Here is a 17,896-nt window from a genome sequence, read left to right on the forward strand (position 1 = left end):
CTCCGTACGAAGAAGCTCGATCCCTCTCTGCTTGCTGAGCTCGAAGACGAAAGTAGTCTTCGTGACTGAGGGTAGGTCCTGCTTCGACGGGAGCTTGGGAAGGGTACTGGTACTGCTGAGGTTGCTGATGCTGCGGATACTCGTACTGAGAGGAAGAAGGGGGTCGGGATGGTGCTGAGGAGGAGGAGGGAGGAGGGTGGAAGAGACCGGTGATTCTCGAGAGGAGCGAAGGAGGAGGAGGAGGTTGATTGGGCATGGTGGCCGACCTCGGAAGATTTTGAACGGGTTTCGATGGAGGAAGCGATATGCTAAGGTGTTACTGAAGGGAAGGCAGGAGGAAGGGTGTCTCTCTCTGTCGCTGGGTGCAAAGTGCGAGGAAGGAAGGAGGAGGGAGTCGGAAGGGAGGGAAGGAAGGACCACGTCGAGCTTCCGCTTTTCCTCTCTCTTTGCGGACTTTAAAAGAATGAGATTGTTTCATTCGTTCGAGAGAGGCTATAGTACGACAAAATGGGTGAAGCGAAAGAAGACCGAGAACACGTCCAGCATAAAAAAAAAAGAGGGAAGGAACGATAAAAAGCAGGAGGACATGTAGGGAGACGCTGGATGAGCTTTGATTGTGCGTTTTGGGGGAGAGGAGATGGGAAGGTAGGGAGGGGCAAGGAGAGGCTTTTAAGCAGCACCGTTGGCGTAGGGAACCTCGTGGAAGAGGTATCTATAAAGCGAAGAGGAAGAGAAGGTCAGCGAGGCGAAGGAACAAAGAGTTAGAGAACGAGAACGAGAAACTCACGACACGCTCTCTCCGAAATGACTTCGCCTGATGGTCTCGGCCAGCACGGGAGAAACGTCGATAACGTCGATCTTGTTGGTGTGTTCCAGTCGATCCTCTTGAGGGATGGTGTTGGTCACGACCATCTTCTCCATGCCTGAGGCCTCGATGACCTGAGAAGGGAGGGAAAGGGAATCGACGCGAGGAGGTCAGTTCAGCTGGAGACTCGTCTCTTCGTCGTCTGCTCTGAAGAGCTTGAATGAGCAGTGCAGAGGAAAGTAGAGACTCACCTCCAGAGCCTTTCCACTCAGGATTCCGTGCGTAACCAAAGCGTAGACCTTGGTCGCTCCAGCCTCGACGAGCGTCTTCGCAGCGAGTCCGATGGTTCCACACGTGTCCGCCATGTCGTCGACGAGGATGGCGACCTTTCCAGTGACGCTTCCGACGAGGATCATTCGAGACTGAGCAAAGTAGAAGAGGAGGAAGAGGTCAGACGAGAGTCGCAAGAGAGCGAGGGGAAGAGACGCGAAGGAGAAAGAAAGAGGAGAGCGAGACTCACCACCTCGTTGGCCTTCTTCCTCTCCTTGTGGAACAGGGCAAAGTCGACCTCTAGACGATCAGCGATGGAAGTGGCCCTGTGAGACAGGTAAAGTCGAGGGAAGAAGTCAGCTTCGGATCTCGAAGGAAGATTGAATCGAAGAGCGAGAGTCGAACCAACCTCTTGGCTCCTCCAGCATCAGGCGAGACGATGATACAGTTCTTGACGTCGATGTTGTTCCTGATGTAGTGGATCATCGAAGGCTCAGCGTAGAGCTGTAAAAAGAAGGAGGGAAAACGTGTCAGCCCAAGACGTCGGAGTTTTTTCTAGGGGTTTAACGAAATTTCGAAGAAGATCAGGGGTTGAACTCACGCTGGAGGAGGAAGAGGGAAGAGGAAAGAAAGGTCAGCTTGAGCTCAGAGTTTCTGCTACAGACGAAGAAGTCAACTCACTTGTCGACTGGCACATCGAAGAAACCCTGAATCTGAGAAGCGTGAAGATCCATGCTCTGTGGGAAGGCGAAGAGAGAAAGAGTTCGAAGGGTCGAGATCAGCACCGAGCTCATCTTTCCCTCCTTCCTTCTTCTTCCCCCTGCACGTTCGTCCCTCCTCAACAAGAAAAAAGTCGAGACTCACGATAACGTGATCGCACCCAGCCTTCTGGATCATGCTAGCGACGAGCTTTGCCGTGATGGGAGCTCTCGACTTGTCCTTCTTGTCTTGACGGGCGTAAGGGAAGTGAGGAATGACGGCGGTGATACGACGAGCTGAGGCGATCTTGCAAGCGTGGATGAGAATGAGAAGCTCCATGAGACTGTAGAAGAGAAGACGAGGATCAAGTCAGCATAGTTTGAGAGCCTCGAAGTGTTAAAAAGAAGGTGAGAAGGAGGAAGGGGAAGAAGGGGGAGGGTCTTTGCGAGCTCGCTTCAGCCCTCCCTTCAACACCTCTCCCAGAGACTTCCAGAGCTTCGTGCGAGCTCGACCAAGAGAGACCAAATGTATAGAGAGACTGATAACTCACGCTGTGTTGACCTCTCCGCATCCCGTGTTGATGATGTAGACGTCGAACTCCCTGACCGACTCGAGCATGGTGATTTGAGACTCTCCGGCAGCATTCTTCACAATCGAAACAGCAGCGAGAGGGATACCGAGTCTGGTAGTTTTCAATCCGGGAGATGTAGAGGGATGTAGAGAAGGTGTCGAAAGGAGGTCGGAGATATGCGGGTATAGGTGAAGGCGAGGGCGAGGGCGAGGAGGGAAGGAAGGAGGGAGGAGGAGCATGTCAGCTTCGCTCTTCTTTGCTCGAAGAGCTATCCACCTGGAGACCGAGAGAGGACGAACCGTTTCGCAATCTGGTTGGCGAGAACAGGATGGGAGCTCCCTAAAGATCAAAACAGCAACAACGGAAGGTGAGCTCGAGCAAGAGGGAGAGAAGCAAAGGCGAGCCTAGGGTTTGAAGACTGACCTGCGAAGAGCTTGATGTTGGCTAGGGTTCCTCCAGACATCTTTATCTTCTGCTCTCGAAGGTTGAGCGAGTTGGAAGTCGTTGGAGTGGGTGGGGGTGGGGAGAGTGGAGTGGGAGGAAGAGTAGACTAGTAGGACAAGCGGTTGACCATCAAAAGAGGGGGGTAAGAAGCTCAACCGAAATCGGCCGGGTACGGAAGGGTCGATTTCGGACCCAAAAATATGATTTAAACTCAGATCAAAGAGAATCCCAGACCGGTCTGTTCAGATCTTCACTCGTCTAGACCTTGGTCGATTTTTCCCTTCGAGAAAAGCTAAAGGGTCGACGAGCTCGACGCGCAGGAGGATGCCTCTCACCCATCTCTCTGGTTGAACGTTGACCTCCAACTCTCACGTCCCTCCTTCACCTTCACGATGGATCCCTCTGTCTCTGACGCCATCTTCAACCACTCGGCTGCACCATCCCCTGCACCTGGTCAGCAGTCAACCAACTCTACTCCTCCTACAACCACAACCGTCGAAGGATCTGCGACCTCTCCTCCTCCTTCCTCCACCTCGACTCCTTCTCCCGCCACCGACGCTCCCATCCAGGCTCCCGCTCCTCAGAAGAGGGAACCCGTCTCCCTCGCTGGACTCGAAACTGAAGTCGGTCAGGTCCTGGGAAGCTTGAGAAGTTTCTGGGGAGGAGTACAGAAGCAGGTCAGTAGAATCGCTCCTCCGTCGTCCCATCTGTTCCTTCCCGTTCCTTCTTCCGCCCTCGTTCCATCAATCAATTCCATCTGACATCCTTTTGGTCTCTCTTCTCTTCTTCGAACAGGTCGCTCCCGCTCTCGAGTCTGTCCGTAAGGATCTCTCGCTCGCTGCCGTTCAAGCCAAACAGGAACTCGAACGTCTTCAATCTCAAGCCGCCGACGCTCGAGCTCGAGGAGAATCAGCCGATTTCGCCAACCTTGCCATGGAAGGTTCAGTAGGAATGGCAACAGCAGCTTCTCCTTCCGACTCCAAGGATGGTGCTACTCCTCCTGCTCTCACCAGCGAGCAGAAGGGCAAAGGGAAGGAGGTCCCTCCCCTCGCGGAGAAGCTCTCCAACCAAGCTCAAACCCTCTTCCATCGCCTGCAAGCCTCCCTCCCTACCGTCCCCGCTGCTGCTCAGGCTCCCACGACCACGACTACTACCAACCCAGACGGAACCACTACCACTACGATCACTCCCGCTCCTCCTACTCGATCCCTCCCAACCTTGGCTTCCTTCCAATCCACCCTCTCCTCCCACCTCTCCTCCAACCCTCACCTCACCCTCGACCTCCCCGCCCTCCGAGCCTCCCTCACCACCAACTTCCAGAAACTCCAAACCGATCTTCATCTCGCTGACGCCGAGAAACTCGCCGAAGAGTACCTCAAGAAGTCGGAAGGAGTCCTCAAGGAAGCCGGTCGATACCTCCAGGAAGCCGTCAAGGTCGTCCCTCCCATCGACGGAGGCGAGACCGGGACGACGGGAGGAGTCAGCTGGGACGGATCGGACGTTTGGACGTTGCCTTCACCTGCGAGCAAGGTCGGAGGAAGCGTCATCTTCAGTCAGACCGACGCTCAGGTGGCTGCGTTGACGGGATTGTCGACCAAGAGCGTGCGAGCGAAGAGGAAGGATGCGCTGTTGAGGCAGTTGAGGAGCGATAGGGCTGTTTTGGAGGTAGATCCTGCGGCGGAAGAGGTGGATGAGGATGTGAGGTCGCTTTGGAAGAAGTGGATCAAGGAGGAGGTGGAGGCGCAGGGAGGGATCACTGGAGACGAGTGGACGGCGAAGACGTGGGCGGAGTTGGGTCCTGGAGGAGAGGGTGTCGAGGAGCTGAAGGCTACTAGGGATGCTTTGGGTGGGTCTATCTTCGTTCCGGTTGACTTTGAAGGGTCGAGAACTCGAACTGAACGCTGACTCTCGTTCGTCCAGTTCCCTCGAAGTTGACGAAGGACGAGTTCTGGACGCGATACTTCTTCCGAGTTCACCAGGTTCGCTCTTCTGTCCATCTCGCTCTCTCCCTCTCTGTCAAAACCCATCGTTCTGACCTCTCCTTCTTTCTTTCGATCAGATCGAAACTGACGAACAACGACGCAAATCCGTCCTCGACGCTTCCGCTCCCGCCGAGGACGACCTCTTCTCCTGGGACGACGAGGAGGCTTCCGAAGCTCCTTCCACTACCACCACCAAGCCCGTCATCTCCACCCAGCCCATCGTCTCTCCCGTCGTCGTCCCCGCCGCTCCCTCAACCACCGCTCCCCTTGCCGCCTCAGCTCCCACTCCTACGTCCCCCGAACCAGCTCAGCAAACCACCCCTACCTCCAAATCCCCCGTTCCTGTCGTTCGAGCGGAGCCTCCTCTTGCCGCTCCCGTCGTTGCGAAGGAGGGAACGTCGGCTGCGACGAGTCCTAGGGATTCCGAGGAGAGCTACGATCTCGTGAGCGAGACGAGTGGGCTGGCTGCTAGTTCGAGGGCGGCGAGCTCGAAGGGAGATGAGCAGGAGGCGCCGAAGAAGAAGGCTGCTGCTGCTGAGACGACGGAGGAGGATGAGGATAGTGATTGGGAGTAACGACGAGTTGGGAGGGGATGGACGCGTCTTGGGTTCTAGTTTTGTTTCGAGCTTTCTGGGCTAATTTGGTTCTTCTAGATAGCGTTCTACACACATTTATACCTATACTTTACGCCTTTCCTTGCTTATCTTCGACTGCTCTCTCTTTCTCTCTTCCTCTCTCGCTTTGATCTCGACTCCCCGTTGCGTGTCCTCCTCCCCTCTTTTCCGTCTTCTCTCCTTCCCATTTGTTCTCATCTAGCCCCTTTGCGTTCATTGATATGTAGCCTTTCCTCTTTTGGTTCTCTAGTATTTCTTGCTTTCGTGCTTTTGATTTCCTTCCTCTCTTCTCCGGTTCATGACTCTTGACGACCTCACTCCTGCGTTTGCTCGGACGCTCAAAGGAAACTTCAGCCAAGCATAGGCATCTCTGCACTCGATGCTCCGACGGAGCAAGCGATATCGTCGTGTCGGCTTGAACCAAAGGAGTGAGGAAGACGACGGCGACGCGTTTCGTTCCTCGCCACCCACTCCTGCTGTTCTCACGCTCACGAATCTCTCAAAAACAAGCAGTCCTCCCGTTCTCCTTCACTCACCAGCGAAATGGGAGTCAGAGAGCGAAAGGGCAAAAAGAAAGTTTTCTTCCGGCCAGGGAATCGAACCCTGCTCTCAAGCGAATCGTTTTTGCTGTTGCCAACTGAGTGACAAGCTTGCATACTAACCAATATACTAGCCAGAATTGGATGACAACGGCCTCCGTCTCATGTATATCAAACGACCCGCTTAGAGCCGTCGTCGAACACCAACGGAGATCGTCCTCTAGACGAACCACTCGGCAGACCATTACCTACTCTTCCTTTTCGGATCTCTACCTTATCTCGCAGTAAACGCTTCTCTCTAGTATAGTCCGGCTTAATATTTGGTCTGGCTTGAGTTCGGAAAGAGCCAGCCCTCTTCGATCGACGTTTCGGTTTTCGTTTTCCGTTTCGTTTCTCTTCTCTTCTCCGTTTCTCTGAATCCATATTCTCGTCCTTCGTTCTCATTTACCGCTCATTAAATACTATAACGCCTCCTTTGACTCGTACCACACGTCACTCTCGAAAGCAATCGATGAAGAAAGCGAACGCCTTCGAAAAGTTCAACGCGTCTGGCGAACGAACATCTCTTCAGTCCACCATTCTCTCAAAACGCATTGAAACCTCATGACATCGCCCCACACTCTCAAACCTCCCTTCCCCTCCCTCCCCACTCTCCCTCACAACCACCACCACCTCTCCTCTCCTTCGCCAGATCCAGCACCCTGAAGAACCCACACCCCATCTCCCCTCCTTTCCCTTTCCCCTTCCTCTCTCCCTCCGCCAGCCCACCCCCCGAAGCAGTCCCAGCCTTCTTGTTGCACATCCAGAAGAACGAAAAGGGGTCCTTCTCAGGGTCGACGAGGTTGTTCGAGCCGGAGGCGCGGACGGTGTGTTTTTGGTCGGCTTTGAGGACGCTGTGCGAGCCAGATGAAAGAATAAAGAGGAGGTAGGAGAAGGTTGGGTTAGGTTTGAGTACGAGAATTGGGGGGAGAAGGAAGGGAGAGTGCGACGAGACGAAGAACGAACCAAGGCAGATCGCACGCGCATCGAGGAGTTCCGGTGTGAGGTAGAGGAGGTGTTGGGGTTGGTGAGAAGTCGGGGCGGTAGAATCTAATATAAACCAAGCGAGAAAGAGGTCAAGTCTCAGGGTACGAACCAAAAGAAGAACGAAGGAAAGAGAAACGACGCGTCTCCGAACTCACCTGAACGTGATCCCGATCCTCGCCTTGTAAGCCTTTCTCTCGTCCTTGGGTATAGGCTGCTGATCCTCATCGAAGGCGGGTCGGAAGAGATCGATTGCTTTTTGAGGAGGGACGGAGTGTTTGTAGCGTTCTTGGGTAGGTGGGTGCATGATGAGGAGCTGAGGGAAAAGAAGCGAGGGAGGAGAGTTAGTTGCGGTGATGAAAGAGTGAGGAGAGAAGTGCTGACCGTGTTGTTGGCCAGAGGAATGTCGTACGTTCGAGGAGGGACCTCTGATTCCCTCGCGACGACTGCTCGAAGACGGAAGGTTCTAGAGGTTCCGAGGGAGAGGGAGGCGATGGTTGGGTAGGGTCCTAGATCTAATGGCGAGGAGGGGTAAACCGGAGAAAAAGGAGTCAGCCTCGAAGAAGAGAGAGATACGAGACGAGGAGAAGAAACGAACAAGTCAACTGGTCTGCGTGAGGACCGACTCTGCGAGAAAGGAAGAAGCATCGAGCTTCAGCACGAAGGTCAGGTGAATACGAACAAGACAAAATTGAGCTCACCCTTGTTCGGATCCCTCGTATCGATTCACAGCAGCCACTCCAGCTCTCCAATCCCCCTTCCACTCTCCCTCGAAACGCGTCCGTTTTCGAATCTCAGCGTTGACGATGGGTTCGATGAGATCAGCTGCTCGTTGAAGAAGAGGAGGAAACGGTAGAGGGGGTGGTGTTGGTCGGCCATTGTACCCTGAGTCGAGGCATGCGATAAAGAAGAAAGGAAGGTCAGCGAAACGAGAGACTGAGAGAGACGCGAAAGAGGAAGACAGTTGAGCTCACAGTAGAGGGCTGCCTCCTGGAGCTGAGCAGCTGTGTAGGGATTGGATATGGATGAAGCGTAGAAGGACGACTGGTAGCAGAAGGACAGAGTAATGAGTTGAGAGTGAAGTAAGAGGACGCGTCGGAGAGAGCAGAGGACGGACGGTGTGAGGAGACTTGACCTCGAGCCCGTTGATCACCCATGTCACCTTCTCCCAGGTCTGGCTTTCCTTCATCATGACCAGATAGAGAGCGTTGGCGAGCGAAGAAGGGACGGGAGAGGGAGGAACGACGATGCACGAGAGATGTTGAGCTAGAAGACGGGCTGAAGGCAGGAGGAGAGGAGGGAGAGAGGTCGAGGACGGGGAGGGAGCGGTGGGAGGAGGAGGACGTAGAGCGGTGAGAGCGAGGAAGTTTTGAGGTTTCTTGGGTTTGGAGGTCGATGGAGCTGGTGGAGATGTCAGCGAGGAGGAGGAGGACGGCGAAGGAGGGTTCGGTTTGAGCTTCTTGGACGAGGAGGAGGGAGTTGAGCTCGACGTTTCCTTCTTCCCTCCCTCCACCCAAGCCTGCAGAGTTCCCTGCCTCTTCTTCTTCTTCCCGTTTGACAAGGAGGAAGAAGATGGACCTCCTACTCCTCCCAAGAGAAGTTTTTCGGCTGCTGCCTCCACGCTTCCATCGCTATCGAGAAGCGCTTGAAGGAGGGCTTCGTCGGAGTAAAGGGTCGGGTGGAGGAGGGAGCGAAGATCCGTATCCATAGAAGCGAGCCGAGATCGAAGGACTGGAGGATGAAGGGAGGAGTCCTAGGTACGATCTGAGCTGAAAATTGTGGGTGGTCGTTAGGGAGAATATAAAGTAAATGAGCTGAAAGGAGAAGAGGCGATCGCCGTCTCTGTCGACGCTCCGCATGCGTCGAGCTCGCTTCCCTCTCAACCACAACTCCAACGATGCACCCAACTTCCCTCCTCGCTCTTCTGCTCTCTTCCGCCCTCGTAGCTCAAGCTCTTCCTACAGGACAGGTAGTCCTCCAGAGCGCTGAGGATTCCTCCTTCCTCTCCTCCCTGTCCTCCTTTGAAGGCCACGTTGAAGGTGAGCCCACCCTCCTTCCTTCTCTTGCTCCTCCTTCCCTTTCGCTGAGTTTCGTTATCTTTCTCTTAGGATTCGATCTCGACCTTAACGCGATGCGACTCGTCCAGTTTGGAGTCAACGAGGAGCCCGTATGGATGAGCGAGAGGGACAAGATCCTCGCAAAGGTCAGCCTTCCTCCTTCCCTCCTCCACCTCTCCTCTTGAGCTCACTCCCCTCTTTCCTCTCCTCTTCTCTCCTCCAGAGTCAAGGCCGAAAGTTCATGGATGTAACAGAGACTCCCGATCTTGCTTCCTTCGCTTCTACCAACGTCGTCAAGCACTACGGTCAGTCCCAACACTCACCTCGGAAACAAGATGAGAGCTCAGCCCGATCCGTACTGACCCTCTCCTCTCCCTCCCAGAGTTCCCCTCTCCCAACTCTACTCACGTCAAGCCTATCATCAAACTCCTCAACTCCGACGGGCCTCGAACCAACCTCGAAAAATTCACCTCTTTCCGAACTAGATACTACCGATCCGACACCGGAAAGCAATCGTCAGAGTGGCTCCTCACCAAGATCCAGGAGGTGAGTAGTTTCAATAATAGACCAGATGTCAGATGCTGAGACTCTATTCTTGCTGGACATCTCGTTCGTCAGTACACCAACGCTGCTCCCAAGCACATTCAAGCTCAGATCTCGGTCTCTCCCTTCGCTCACACGTATGTCCTCTTCCTCGAGCCGCTTGCTTCTCTACCTCTCTTCCGTAGACTTACCCATTCTCTCTCTATCTATTAAGCTGGGCTCAAACCTCCATTGTGAGTCTCACCTCCTCTCAGTCTCCTAAGCTTTGCTTCGCCTCTGACCATCTCGATCGTTCGAATCTTCAGATCGTTCGAATCGAGCCTACTTCGAAGGAGGGAAAGAAGGCTCCTATCGCCATCGTGTCAGCTCACTGCGACTGTGAGTGGACTCTCTTCTTCTCAGAGGGCATAGAAAGGAGGAGCAAGAGGACAGGAGCTTCGACTTTTCACTGTGCAACTCCCTGACCTCTCTCTTTCGCTCTCCTTTCTTTCTCCCTTTCCCTCAGCCACCAACATGATTCCCTTCCTCGCTGCTCCTGGAGCCGACGACGATGGATCAGGCACCGTTTCCATCTTGGAGGCTTACCGAGGTAAGTTCATCTTTCTCTCTTCTCTTCTATGCTCTCCTTGTGCGACGCGTCTCTGACCTTCCTCTTCCTCCTTCTTACGAATTCTCTCAGCTCTTCTCGAGGCCGAGTACCTTCCTGAAACTCCTGTCGAGTTCCACTGGTGAGTACAACAGCCTCCTCTTCACATCGCTGTCCTTCTCTCGCTCTCGATCTCGACCTGATCCGTCTCCCTTGTTCCTTCCAGGTACTCCGCTGAGGAGGGAGGTCTTCTCGGATCTCAAGCTGTCGCTCAAGCTTACGCCGACGCTGGAAAGCTCGTCAAGGCTCAGCAGCAGGTGAGGACTCAATCATTGTTCGTCCATCGCATCTCATCGAGCTGACTCGTCTCTTTTCTCTCTGTTTTCGCTCGCTCAGTTCGACATGACTGCCTGGGTCAAGGCTGGATCCGAGGAAGTTGTCGGTATTATCACCGATTTCGTTGATCCTGTCGTCACCGACTTCAACAAGGCTCTCGTTGATCGATACCGTGCGTCGTTCTTCTTCCTCCCCTTCTCCTTTTCCTTTCTCTCGAAAAGGCCGACGAGAGAGCAAATGAACTGACAATATCTCGCAACGTAATGTTCTAATCAAGTCTCCATCCCTTACAAGGAGACCCTCTGCGGGTGAGTCGGCCGTCTCCCTATCCGTTTTCGGCTCGATGCCTCCGTATCTAATTTTCTCCTTCAAACTAGTTATGCGTGCAGCGACCACGCCTCGTGGACGAAGGCAGGCTACCAGTCGTCGTTTACTATCGAGTCGACGTTCGAGGATGTAAGCTCAGCGTCTCTTCCCCTCTCGTTCCTTCATTTCTCGTCGGGCTCGAACACTCATACTCACTCTCGCTCCCTCTCTCTTCATTATTTTTCTTCTTCTCTTCCGTCCTTCATCGATTCGAACCCATCCCACTCTCACCCAACCCACAGTCCGACCACAAGATCCACTCTGCTCAAGACACGTCCGACTACCCCGAGTTCTCCTTCTCCCACATGCTCGAGTTCTCCAAGCTCGCTGTCGCCTTCGCCGTTGAGATGGGAGGGTTCGCTGGGAAGGAATAGATCCGACGTCGAAGGGCAGGAAGGAGGGAAGGGAAGGCAAGGGAGGAAGGAAGGCAAGAGGGTTGGATGAGGATGAGAGTTGTATTTGGTTAGGAAGTAGTGAGTAGATATGTGGGTTTCTGGATCTGGTATGATTCGTTCGTTTAGTTTTTTTTGAAGAGGGGAAGAGTTGGAAGAGAGGGGAGGAAAAGCGGGAGAGAGTGAAGGGGAGACGGGAAACGGATCAAGCTGAGAGGGCGAGATTCTTTCTCTTTCGAGAGAGAACACCAAAGCTCGAGTCGAGCACGAACAAAGTATTCCTGGGGCTGGTCGACGAAGCGAAGGAAGGGAAAAGCAACGGAGGAGGCAGAATGCTCGACATCTCCACGCGTCGCTCCTCCTCGTTCGACACCCTCCTCTCCGACTCTCCCTTTCCCGTTCACCGAGGATCTCTTTCCCTCAACCGAAGCAGCTCAAGCTCAACCCAAGATATACCTCGGCAAGGCATCGGGGGAGACCTCGGTTCAGATCTCTTCCCGACGACTTCTCTTCTTCCTTCCCTCGTCTATTTTCGTTTCCACAACCTCGGCTGAGATAAGACTAATCAGACGGATTTCGGGATCTTCCCGACCGTCGGTGGATCTGCGATTGGACGCGACGAGCTCCAGCTTCTTGTACGTCGGTTTCTCACCCCTCCCCCCTTCGGTGAGAAGACATGCGACAATTGATCAGATTTCGCTTTTCCTTCCTTCAACCAGCACGAGCGCCAACTTCCAGCCTTCCTCCTCCTTTTTTCTTTTTCTTCTTTCCCTCGCCGTCGCCCTCGATGTTCGTTCAAACCGTTGCTACCCTCGTCGCTGTAGGATCTACCTTCGTCTCTGGAGCTGTTATCGCTCCCCGTGTTCACTACACGGCAACAGGGTGAGTGTTTCTTCCATCTGCGTGCTCGGACTCGACTGTTCTGACCTTCGCTGGCCCGTCTTCGTCCTTCAGAGTCGAACCACCCGGTGGGTCGCCCATTCCTCTCCTCCTTCAAGCTTCGTTTCCGGCTCTCAAAGCTAAGCTGACGATATCAAAACTCTTCTCTTTCTCTAGTGGAATGGGCCTACCCCGTCGGTCGAGACATCGCCATGGATTCTCAGTTCGTCTCGATCTTCCCTAGTTCGCCGTCGCTGGTCGACGACTCTCGAGCTCACACTTCTCGTTAAACAGAGATACTCTAAATGCTGCTTTGGGTGTCGCTCCTTGTGGAGAAGGATCCGTCATCGACCGAGTCAACTACCCTTTGAGTGAGTTTCGAAGGTCGACGTGAGTCACTTAACGACGGCGGTGCTGACTTTCTCCGTTCCTCTTCTTCTCAGACGACGGGAAATTCTCTCTTCACATCTGGCACGCATCTTACAACATGGATGTCAGTTTGAGCTCATCCTTTGGGTCACCGGTTCGAGAGGCTGAATGGTTTCGCTTTCGACCTTTGCCAGATCTCTTACACGACCGATTCTATTCCTACTGCTGATTCGACCTTCACCACCGTAAGTTCTCGATTTATACGACTCAATATTCCAATATCCGATGCTGATTATGTCTTCGTCCTATCAGTTCGACACTCTCTCTCAAGGCGATCAAATCGGACAAGTGTGAGCGACGCGTTTTTTTCTTCCCGTTTCCCTTTCTTCGTCCTTTCTACTGAGGAGTCTATACAATACCTGAAGAAGAAGAAGCGGCATCTAAAATCTCCTCTCCATCAACTCGTAGAGGCTCTTGCATAATCATCGCATCGCTTACTCTACGTCTTGTTTCTTCTTTCCTGTTTCCAGTTGCCTCGACACCCCCGACTTCGATACCGCCTACGGATACGCGATCGGCCAGAACTTGACTCTTCAGCTCAAGTTCACTTCGGGAGATAACAACGATACCTTCTACGCCTGTGCCGATGTAGCTCTTGCGACCGCGGATGACTCTCCGTTCGTCCGTCTGTTTCTTTCTCCTCTTTCTCCCTCTGACCCGTTTTCCCTCCCCATCTCCCCATCTCCTCAGATCATTCTCCTTCTGCTACAACGCTACCGAAAGCGAGAGCGTCGAAGAGGTCACCACCGCCGCTGGAGCGGCCACGACGGCCACCATCACGACTGCTAGCTCAACGGCGACGGCAGCTTCGGTCGTCAACGCTGCTTCTTCGTCCTCGGGGCTTTCATCCTCCGCTGCTGGAGGAATCGGAGGTGAGTGGATCATTAATTCGCTCTTCGCGGTCTCCACTCTGAACCTTTCGCTCCTTTCTTCCATTTCCAGCCATCGTTACCCTCGTCGTCGTTGCTCTTCTTCTCGCTGCGGCTTGGAAGTTCGGATTCCTCAACGCCAGGAAGACCAGGAAGGTCTCTCCCAACGCTGGAGGACACCAGATGATGAACAGGACGACCGTAAATCCCCTCTTTCGTTTCATCACTCGAGAGCGAGCCTCGACTCACACGCGTCGACGCCTTTGCTCTCCCTCTTTTCCTTCGTCCGATCAGTCCACCGCCTCTACCCACGAATCGGCTCACCATCTCAGCGAGAAGATGGCCCACGATTAACGATGGTCTCCCTCAAAGTGAGTCCTTCGACCAGATTCTTTCAGCCTTTGAGACGACGCGACTGACCGATGTCTTCGTCCTCGATCCTCCTCAGCCACGACCTCGAACTTCATTCGTGACGTTACGCTTCATCTCAAATCTCCCCTAAGTTTTTGTTCTATTTCATAGTCTAGCGTAGGGAGGCCTTTTCACGTAGTCTAGTCTATGTCGAACACTTTTTCTGACGCGTTCGTCTCGTTTCGGGAAAGACCAAAGCTCATACTTCCCAACGTTGTAGAAGAGACTCGAGATCGAGAATATAAACTCATAGCTGTCGAGGATCAGAAGGGATCGAGTTAGTGTTATTCCAGCTAAGCGGACAAGTAGAGTCGTAGAAACGGAAGAGTAGCAACGATTCATAGCGTCGCCCTGGATGCAAAAGTCCGCTCTGCTGATGACTGTGCGGTTCTCTGCTGCCCGAAAGCAATCCCTTCGAGTATTTGCGGAGAGACCTATCACGGTCAGGAGTGATGGTTTCCTCTCTTGCTCTTTTCCCGTCCCGTCGCGTCGTGTTCGATTTGTTGTTTTGCTTCATCGTCGTAGAGTCTCACTTTCTATGGCTACGTCTCCACATTTACGGAGTTCAATATCAAGTCTATATCTACCTCTGCTCTTCGTCTTCCTTCTCGTAGTCTCGTTTCTCGTTTCCCGTCTCGTCTCCCCGCGTCTCTTGTTTCCCTTCTCGTTTCCCTCTTTCGTTGTTGTTTCTCGTCTTGTTCCCAATTTTCCATCTCGTCTCCAGGTCTCAGTTCTCTCCCAGTTTCTCTACAATACCAACGCTCTCGCTTCCCTGTCCTTCTGCACTTGGGAGGACGAAAAAAGCCAGCTCGTCGTGGCGTGCTCCCTCTCCTCTTGAGTCTCTTTCTCCTTCAAATTTCAGCTCGTCTCGGGTAAAGCAATAATAATAAGAGTGTAAAGAATGGTATCCACCTGAGCTACCGAAGGTAAAGGTGAGGAACAGCAAGCAGGACGAGAAAGAAAAAAGCAACGAGCGAGCGGGAAGGTTGTAGAGAGACCTTTTCCTGACTCAAGCACACCCACAACATCTACTAGTAGCGAAAGAGATCAAAGGAAACGAGACGACTGAGAACGAAGGAGTCTACCTCGACTTCTTCGACTCGGCGTTGACCTTGAGGAGGTTGGTGGGTGCCGACTCGTGTCCGTCGGGAGCGACGACCTCTCCGACTCGAACGTTCTTGGGCTTGGACTCTCCTGACCGGGCGAGGAGGGCACGCTCGGCGGCGAGCTGTGAGAAAGGAGGTAGAGAAGAGAAGCGACGGGTCAACTCGAGTCAAGCAAGACAAACGAGGGCAAGCTCGAACGGAGGGAGGAAGGAGATGGAACGAACACCGGACGCCTCGATAGTGAGGTTCTCAGCAGCCTCGATCTTGGCTCGCTCAGAAGCCTTGGAAGCCTCGATTCTCTTTCGGTAGGCTGAGAAAGGGAGGAAAGGGGGAAGAGACGCGTCAAGGTCAGCGGAACGGTTCGAAGTCAGAAAGCGAGAGAACACGCGACGAAAGACGAACCTTGGTACTTGAGGTCAGTTCCCAGCCAGTGATCCCACCATCGGAAAGAGGTGGAGAAGTTGTTGACGAAGGCCATGTGGTGGAAGCTGATGAGTTCGAAGGACGAACGAGGTCAGCTTTCGAGAGCGGAGGAACGAGGAAAGGACGCGCTGCAGACTCACTCGTGGTGCTCAGCTCCAGACCAGAAGGGCAGCCAGTGTCGAGTTCCCCAAGGGAAGTCTGCGTCAACGAAACGGAGCAGAGAGCCAAGTCAGCACGCGTCCTCTCGGGTTCAACGTTTCGACGTCGACGTTCGCTTCGTCGTTCCTCTCAACAAAGAGCATAGACGATAAACTCACCGTATCCAGAGTGAGCCTCGACGGCCTGGAAGAGCCTGAAGATGATCCAGATGTAGACGGTGACGATGTGAAGCGAGACTTGAGGCCAGATGGTTTGCGAAAGGATGGCGAAAAGCAGAGGACCTCCGATGGTTCCAGTTCCGAGGATGAGAACTTCCACTGGGTGAGCGTACTCGGCGGCCTGGTGGATCGGAAGAGGTGGAGAGGTTGGTCAGTGAGGTGCAAGCGAGATGGCGAAGATGGGGAGAGAGGAACGAACGAGTCCGAAGGGAGCTGAGAACTTGTGGTCTGCGACGAAGGAAGAGCGACGTCAGCGTTGGCACGAAAGAAACTGAGGATGAGGGAACGAGACTAACGAAGCTTGTGAATGTGCTTGTACATCATAGGAGTGTGCAGCCATCGGTGAGCGAAGTACTGATGGAGATGAGGTCGGAGGGATGAAGGAGTGCGAAGAGGACGTCGTCAGCTCGAGCTCGGATCCGCGATTCCTCCTTTCTTGATAAGATCGGAAGGAAGAGGAGAACTCACGTGGAAGGTATCCTCGAAGACGAAGAAGACTGCACAGAGAAGACGGGGTAAGGAGAGTCAATTCAGCTTCCATCGAGGCAGCCTCTCGCCACGTCGAGGCGAAGGAGAGAGAGAGAGAAAGGGCAACTCACTCGCAACCTGCCAGGCGATGGTGGTCAAAGCAGGGAAAGGAACAGAGTGGGTAGACATGCCGAAATACTCAGCCATAGGGTGGAATCCCCAGATCTATGTCGAAAGAGCAGAAGTGCAAAAGAAAGGAGGAAGGATCGGTCAGCTTCAATTCTCGTTTCGAGCTCGGAGGGAGGGAGGAAAGGGAAACGAACCTGAGGCAGCTCGACGGTGAAATGGGACAAAAGAACAAGCTTGGTGCACTCCCACTGCTCACGAGCTGTAGGTACCTTTCCCTGTAAGCGGCAAGACAGGGAAGGGACGAGAAAATGAGCTTCGATTGGGACACGAAGGGTCGAGGGAAGAAGACGTGGGGAAGAGGACGAACGGGCTGTAACTTCCACCTGTTGAAGTAAGGGATTCGATCGATGATCACCAGAGGGAGACACCGTCCGAAGTATACAATCTGAAGAAGGGAAGGAGAGGTGAGATCAGCTTCTGAGATGTCTCTCGATCTAGAGCGCGACGTCCTTCTCGTCTCATTCCTCCTCTGGCCCAACCAAAACGCGCGGACCTCTCTCTCTCTCTCTTCCTTTGAAGACTCACCTCGTGCATCACGAACGACATGATTCCAGTAGCGAGAACGGGGTTCCCGATGAACATGTACCACTCAGCTGCAAGAACGAAACCAGGATCAGCTCGATCTGAGGTTGAATCGAAGGAAGGAAGGAAGGCAGCTCGAACTGACCCCATTTTTGCTCTGCCCAGTTGAGATCATCAAAGTTGACGGAAGAGTAGAGAGAGGAAGAGCCAGACAGATCGTGAGGGAGCGTAGTGTTGTGGAATCCTAGATAAGATGCCATCTTAAGGGGAAAAGGGAAGGGGAAGGAAGGTGGGAGAGAGAGATTGCCTGGACAGTTTTGGGGGAAACGAAGGAGGAGGAAGGTGCAGAGGGTGGAGGGGCCAAAGTCGAACCATTTTCCTTTTCTTGACGTTTTTCCGCCGTCAGAGCTGCGAGGGAGTGAGATCAATCCTTCCGATTCTTGACAAGACCTCGAGGATAGACTGTCGATGAGCTTCGTCAAGGAAAACACGCGAAAATCTGCTCTCAAATCCGACCGAGTTCGAACGCGTCGCTCCGTCGACCTCGGAGCTTGCTTCGGCCATCTTTCTTTCTTGTTTCTCGACCCACCATCGCTTGAGTCGAGCCACGGGTCCCTCATCTACAGGCTTACACAAACAAGCTCACTGGTTCCGAGCTCTTTTTCTCCTCGGTGAGGATTCGTGCTCGAAACCAAGTTCCGGACAGTTCAGCCACGTCGCAGCGACGTCCCCTTTCCCCCTCCTTTCTTCCCCTACAAAACAGTCCCTGCTTCAGTAGTCAAACCGTACTCAGCAACAACATCATATCTCCGCTTCTACAGGCTCACGAGGCAAATCAAGCTCATCAACCAACCCTCACTTCCCAACCCAAACGATCCCAACCTTCGCCTCCCTCCTCATCGTCGCAATCCCATGAACGACCGCGAAAGTCATCGCTGGAAGCTCAGATCCGGGTCCTAGAACCTCGAGCAGGCTTGTCCGAACTGTTGATCAGCA

General features: G+C 53.6%; 6 protein-coding genes and 1 non-coding gene across 7 annotated transcripts; 3 read left to right on the forward strand and 4 right to left on the reverse strand.

The window, feature by feature from the left end:
* Positions 1-454: 454 nt before the first annotated feature.
* Positions 455-2,978, reverse strand: BDY24DRAFT_397671 (ribose-phosphate diphosphokinase). The gene is made up of 10 exons (XM_076641592.1): positions 2,769-2,978; positions 2,645-2,684; positions 2,325-2,456; positions 1,940-2,117; positions 1,757-1,812; positions 1,485-1,580; positions 1,326-1,401; positions 1,057-1,227; positions 788-939; positions 455-712 (listed from the first exon to the last, which is right to left on the reverse strand). Exons 1-10 carry the CDS (start codon positions 2,806-2,808, stop codon positions 670-672), a joined length of 984 nt encoding a protein of 327 aa, XP_076494255.1. The 5' UTR covers positions 2,809-2,978; the 3' UTR covers positions 455-669.
* On the forward strand, positions 2,979-5,698 carry BDY24DRAFT_397673 (uncharacterized protein). The gene is made up of 4 exons (XM_076641593.1): positions 2,979-3,466; positions 3,585-4,635; positions 4,710-4,768; positions 4,849-5,698. The coding sequence occupies exons 1-4, from the start codon at positions 3,182-3,184 to the stop codon at positions 5,344-5,346; spliced, it is 1,893 nt and encodes a 630-aa protein (XP_076494256.1). The 5' UTR covers positions 2,979-3,181; the 3' UTR covers positions 5,347-5,698.
* Positions 5,699-5,966: 268 nt separating this feature from the next.
* On the reverse strand, positions 5,967-6,064 carry BDY24DRAFT_t85. The gene has a single exon. It is a non-coding gene; the product is annotated as a tRNA-Asp (tRNA).
* Positions 6,065-6,496: 432 nt separating this feature from the next.
* BDY24DRAFT_397678 (uncharacterized protein) lies at positions 6,497-8,754 on the reverse strand. Its single transcript, XM_076641594.1, has 8 exons — positions 8,065-8,754; positions 7,922-7,991; positions 7,649-7,832; positions 7,546-7,574; positions 7,332-7,462; positions 7,106-7,263; positions 6,930-7,013; positions 6,497-6,817 (listed from the first exon to the last, which is right to left on the reverse strand). Exons 1-8 carry the CDS (start codon positions 8,653-8,655, stop codon positions 6,547-6,549), a joined length of 1,518 nt encoding a protein of 505 aa, XP_076494257.1. The 5' UTR covers positions 8,656-8,754; the 3' UTR covers positions 6,497-6,546.
* Positions 8,755-8,763: 9 nt separating this feature from the next.
* On the forward strand, positions 8,764-11,570 carry BDY24DRAFT_147465 (M28 family metallopeptidase). Its single transcript, XM_076636113.1, has 14 exons — positions 8,764-8,986; positions 9,056-9,150; positions 9,228-9,309; positions 9,387-9,550; positions 9,623-9,684; positions 9,762-9,780; positions 9,853-9,925; positions 10,053-10,136; positions 10,227-10,275; positions 10,360-10,450; positions 10,530-10,641; positions 10,747-10,777; positions 10,847-10,925; positions 11,078-11,570. Exons 1-14 carry the CDS (start codon positions 8,845-8,847, stop codon positions 11,207-11,209), a joined length of 1,215 nt encoding a protein of 404 aa, XP_076494258.1. The 5' UTR covers positions 8,764-8,844; the 3' UTR covers positions 11,210-11,570.
* A 444-nt stretch (positions 11,571-12,014) lies between these two features.
* On the forward strand, positions 12,015-13,758 carry BDY24DRAFT_417432 (uncharacterized protein; the record flags this gene model as incomplete). Its single annotated transcript, XM_076643708.1, has 11 exons — positions 12,015-12,109; positions 12,182-12,195; positions 12,284-12,329; positions 12,401-12,477; positions 12,550-12,599; positions 12,670-12,720; positions 12,788-12,825; positions 13,006-13,152; positions 13,226-13,407; positions 13,478-13,605; positions 13,699-13,758. The coding sequence occupies 11 exons, from the start codon at positions 12,015-12,017 to the stop codon at positions 13,756-13,758; spliced, it is 888 nt and encodes a 295-aa protein (XP_076494259.1).
* A 923-nt stretch (positions 13,759-14,681) lies between these two features.
* On the reverse strand, positions 14,682-17,242 carry BDY24DRAFT_397705 (sterol desaturase family protein). Its single transcript, XM_076641595.1, has 13 exons — positions 17,046-17,242; positions 16,904-16,971; positions 16,686-16,763; positions 16,513-16,593; positions 16,321-16,414; positions 16,190-16,218; positions 16,018-16,075; positions 15,921-15,949; positions 15,662-15,842; positions 15,485-15,542; positions 15,324-15,409; positions 15,146-15,231; positions 14,682-15,043 (listed from the first exon to the last, which is right to left on the reverse strand). The coding sequence occupies exons 1-13, from the start codon at positions 17,158-17,160 to the stop codon at positions 14,897-14,899; spliced, it is 1,110 nt and encodes a 369-aa protein (XP_076494260.1). The 5' UTR covers positions 17,161-17,242; the 3' UTR covers positions 14,682-14,896.
* Positions 17,243-17,896: the final 654 nt, after the last annotated feature.

Source organism: Mrakia frigida (genome assembly GCF_051309035.1).
Source record: "Mrakia frigida strain ATCC 22029 unplaced genomic scaffold BDY24scaffold_28, whole genome shotgun sequence".
Classification (NCBI taxonomy): Eukaryota; Fungi; Basidiomycota; class Tremellomycetes; order Cystofilobasidiales; family Mrakiaceae; genus Mrakia; species Mrakia frigida.

Bases quoted from the DNA above. Each gene is read 5' to 3' on its own strand.
- BDY24DRAFT_397671 (XM_076641592.1), bottom strand. From the start codon at position 2,808: ATGTCTGGAGGAACCCTAGCCAACATCAAGCTCTTCGCAG. The intron at 2,685-2,768 runs GTCAGTCTTCAA...TTTGATCTTTAG, and splicing joins CAACATCAAGCTCTTCGCAG to GGAGCTCCCATCCTGTTCTC. The intron at 2,118-2,324 runs GTGAGTTATCAG...TCTCTTCTACAG, and splicing joins TGCGGAGAGGTCAACACAGC to TCTCATGGAGCTTCTCATTC.
- BDY24DRAFT_397678 (XM_076641594.1), bottom strand. From the start codon at position 8,655: ATGGATACGGATCTTCGCTCCCTCCTCCACCCGACCCTTTACTCCGAC. The intron at 7,264-7,331 runs GTCAGCACTTCT...CTTTTCCCTCAG, and splicing joins TTCCTCTGGCCAACAACACG to CTCCTCATCATGCACCCACC. The intron at 7,014-7,105 runs GTGAGTTCGGAG...GGTTTATATTAG, and splicing joins AGGATCGGGATCACGTTCAG to ATTCTACCGCCCCGACTTCT.
- BDY24DRAFT_397705 (XM_076641595.1), bottom strand. From the start codon at position 17,160: ATGGCATCTTATCTAGGATTCCACAACACTACGCTCCCTCACGATCTG. The intron at 16,415-16,512 runs GTTCGTTTCCCT...CTTTCGACATAG, and splicing joins TCACCGTCGAGCTGCCTCAG to ATCTGGGGATTCCACCCTAT. The intron at 16,076-16,189 runs GTGAGTTCTCCT...CATCTCCATCAG, and splicing joins TCTTCGAGGATACCTTCCAC to TACTTCGCTCACCGATGGCT.
- BDY24DRAFT_397673 (XM_076641593.1), top strand. From the start codon at position 3,182: ATGGATCCCTCTGTCTCTGACGCCATCTTCAACCACTCGGCTGCACCA. The intron at 3,467-3,584 runs GTCAGTAGAATC...TTCTTCGAACAG, and splicing joins GGGGAGGAGTACAGAAGCAG to GTCGCTCCCGCTCTCGAGTC. The intron at 4,769-4,848 runs GTTCGCTCTTCT...TCTTTCGATCAG, and splicing joins ACTTCTTCCGAGTTCACCAG to ATCGAAACTGACGAACAACG.
- BDY24DRAFT_147465 (XM_076636113.1), top strand. From the start codon at position 8,845: ATGCACCCAACTTCCCTCCTCGCTCTTCTGCTCTCTTCCGCCCTCGTA. The intron at 9,551-9,622 runs GTGAGTAGTTTC...CTCGTTCGTCAG, and splicing joins TCCTCACCAAGATCCAGGAG to TACACCAACGCTGCTCCCAA. The intron at 9,926-10,052 runs GTGAGTGGACTC...CCTTTCCCTCAG, and splicing joins CGTGTCAGCTCACTGCGACT to CCACCAACATGATTCCCTTC.